This window comes from Propithecus coquereli, unplaced genomic scaffold (genome assembly GCF_000956105.1).
Source record: "Propithecus coquereli isolate 6110/MARCELLA unplaced genomic scaffold, Pcoq_1.0 Scaffold9, whole genome shotgun sequence".
NCBI classification, from domain to species: Eukaryota; Metazoa; Chordata; class Mammalia; order Primates; family Indriidae; genus Propithecus; species Propithecus coquereli.
This window is the reverse complement of record NW_012155284.1, coordinates 1698398-1700960: the sequence shown is the minus strand read 5'-3', so window position 1 is coordinate 1700960 and position 2563 is coordinate 1698398. Positions and strand designations below refer to the sequence as shown.

The 2563-nt window shown below is 32.2% G+C and overlaps 1 protein-coding gene across 1 annotated transcript in view; it reads right to left on the bottom strand.

Annotated features, from left to right (window-relative positions):
- SSBP2 (single-stranded DNA binding protein 2) overlaps positions 1 to 2563 on the bottom strand; it is a 118888-nt gene that overhangs the window by 96777 nt on the left and 19548 nt on the right. Inside the window, exon 3 of the mRNA XM_012664474.1 lies at positions 1972 to 2061. Coding sequence (XP_012519928.1) covers positions 1972 to 2061 — 90 coding nt within the window. The remainder of the gene's footprint in view (positions 1 to 1971; positions 2062 to 2563) is intronic.

The following is a 2563-nucleotide window of genomic DNA, read 5'->3' as shown; positions in this document are numbered from 1 at the left end:
TGCAGATTTAAAGGCTCTCTCTTCCAGGTCATCAAAAACTTTATTTTATTCTGTTACAACACATATCTCACTGTATTACAGTTATTTATTTTTAACAATGCCTCACAGGCTAGACAAAAAGCTTCAGAAAGGCACATACTATACCTGCTCATTTTTAGATGCCTTACCACAGTGCCCAGCATACAGTAGTACTCAAATGCCTATCACACTGTAATGATTAAAACAAAGTTAACTCTGTTTCAACTATTCCTAACAAGACTTTGAGATAGAAGATAGGTATGAGGAGAATGGTTCATTCTATAAAATATGAAAATGAAAATATTTCTTGGTTTAACCCTAGAATGAAAGCAGTTGGCTTCCTCCCCAACATAATCTCTCTTTTAAAAGTGCCACTTAGAGAGCTTCTACTAATTCTCAAATGTATAAACTTTTCTGATTTATGCCCTAACTCCAATCCGTCTTTAGCAAGAGAAATAAGAGGATGAGAAAAAAATAAGATGAGATGGAAATATTTCATGAATAACAATCAACTATGAACTTTTTAAAAGGTAAATTCAATCACAAAAGTCCAGACTGCCTCGATTTGAATCCCATCCCCATCACTTTCTGACTTTGCGTAAATCACTTAGCTATCAATGCCTTAGTTTCTCCATCTGTACAGTGGGAATGACAGTAACACATACTTCACATCTAGGATTACTGTGAGGATTAAGAGTTTATATATGTAAAGCACTTAGAATGAAGCATGGTATATAGTAAGCAGTTACTGTTAGCTATTATTATCATTATCTTAAATGGTGGTTATTTAATTAATAATCAAGGGTTATAATCTGTTTCTAGATTATAAGAAAGGGCCCCCAAGACAGAATAGGAGCTCCAAGAAGACTTTTGAATATTCTAGGCTACGTGGGTACTAATACAGAGTAGCTGAGCAAATAGGCAAGTCCTAAAGGACTAGAGTTGGAACTATGTTCTAATTAAGACCTTTTTATACAGTTGATGTACTTTGGAAAATTATTTATCATTTTATTTCTCCATTTTCACATTTATAAGTACATTGATCCATCCTGCAATGATGGTATGGATTAACTAATAAATGATTATCAAGAACTTTGAAAATACAAAAACTAAAGTGAAAAATTAGCTTATAAGTACCTGATATAATTCATTAACAATACAGAATATTATACTAATTCCTGTAATGCCTTCCAACTGTAGTTCTTCTACATTCTTAATTTTCTAAAAGGGTATTACAAAATCAACTATGTATTAAAAAATAAATTTCACAATCTGTGTTGGTTTGAGTTAGAAAACTATCAGATTTAAGATGTGGATGCCACAAAATTAAAAAAACATGATATACTGTATAATAATTCTAAAATTATCATAATCATTGCTAAAATAAGTGGTCTTGCTGAAATTTTAAAATACTAACATGTATTTGAAAATCTGATCTTAAAATGTTCTAGAATGATATTAATAAAAATTCCAGCTTAAAAGCCTCAAAGATAATTCTCAACAATAGTTTGATATAGCCTTTAATTCTTGATAAATCAATAGATTATGATTTAGCTATAGTTTGAAAGTACAGCCAAATCTTGATTATCTTTAGTCTATGGAGATATGGACAGCTTAGATGGTTAAAAATCCATCTCTTTCTAGAACCTCATCTCTGGAAAGTCTCTTCTTCCACAGAATATTTACCACAGTTAATTTAAAGGGCTAATTTGCATTTCAACTCTTTTTCTTTCTTAACTGAACAATTGAATGGCTAGATAAATAAATAATTTAACAAAAAATAAAACATAAGAAGAAAGGGCAATATGATAACCAGTCTGAATAATCAAGAGTTGGCTGCACATATTAGCTTTACCTTAAGAATTAAAATAGCCTCATCCTCCTTCATATCTGTAAATAAAATCAAACAGGAGTTCCTATGCCTTAACATTCCTAGTCAGTTTCTCTGAGTACCTGAAAGAACCCTGGTGGTACAGGACCTACTGGCATGCCATCTCCTGGGGGAATGTTTCCTAGCACTGGACTGGGAGCTGCTGCAGCACTCTGCAAAGAATAAAGGAGAAACAAACCTATATCATTACAGAGAAGGCACACAACCAAAGACTAATGATAATAGATTGTAGGAAGGGATGCTTTTTCATTCCTGGGAACAAATGCTGGTCATTTTCCCCACTCTGGAGGTAAACTAAGATACAACAGTTAGTTTAGTATATGACTGGTTAAAGTTGTTGGTTGAAGCAGTTCTCTTTAAACTTGGCAAAGTCAATCAGCTTTAACAGTATGGTATATTGGAATAATATATTAAATGCAAATAGTAATCTGACCAAATGATAAAGATTTTAGTAAATAATTCATTTTAAGGCACAGGCATCTAAAGTGGCAACATCAACAACAAGTAGGTAAATATTTAGGTAAAAAGTTTGAAGATGCTAGTTGCAGGAGTTGGAAAAAAGACTCTTTTTCTTAGATTATGCTTTTCTGTCATAAACAAGTATAATCAATTTTCTGCCTATAGGTGGCAACACTCACATTATTCACTTTCTCA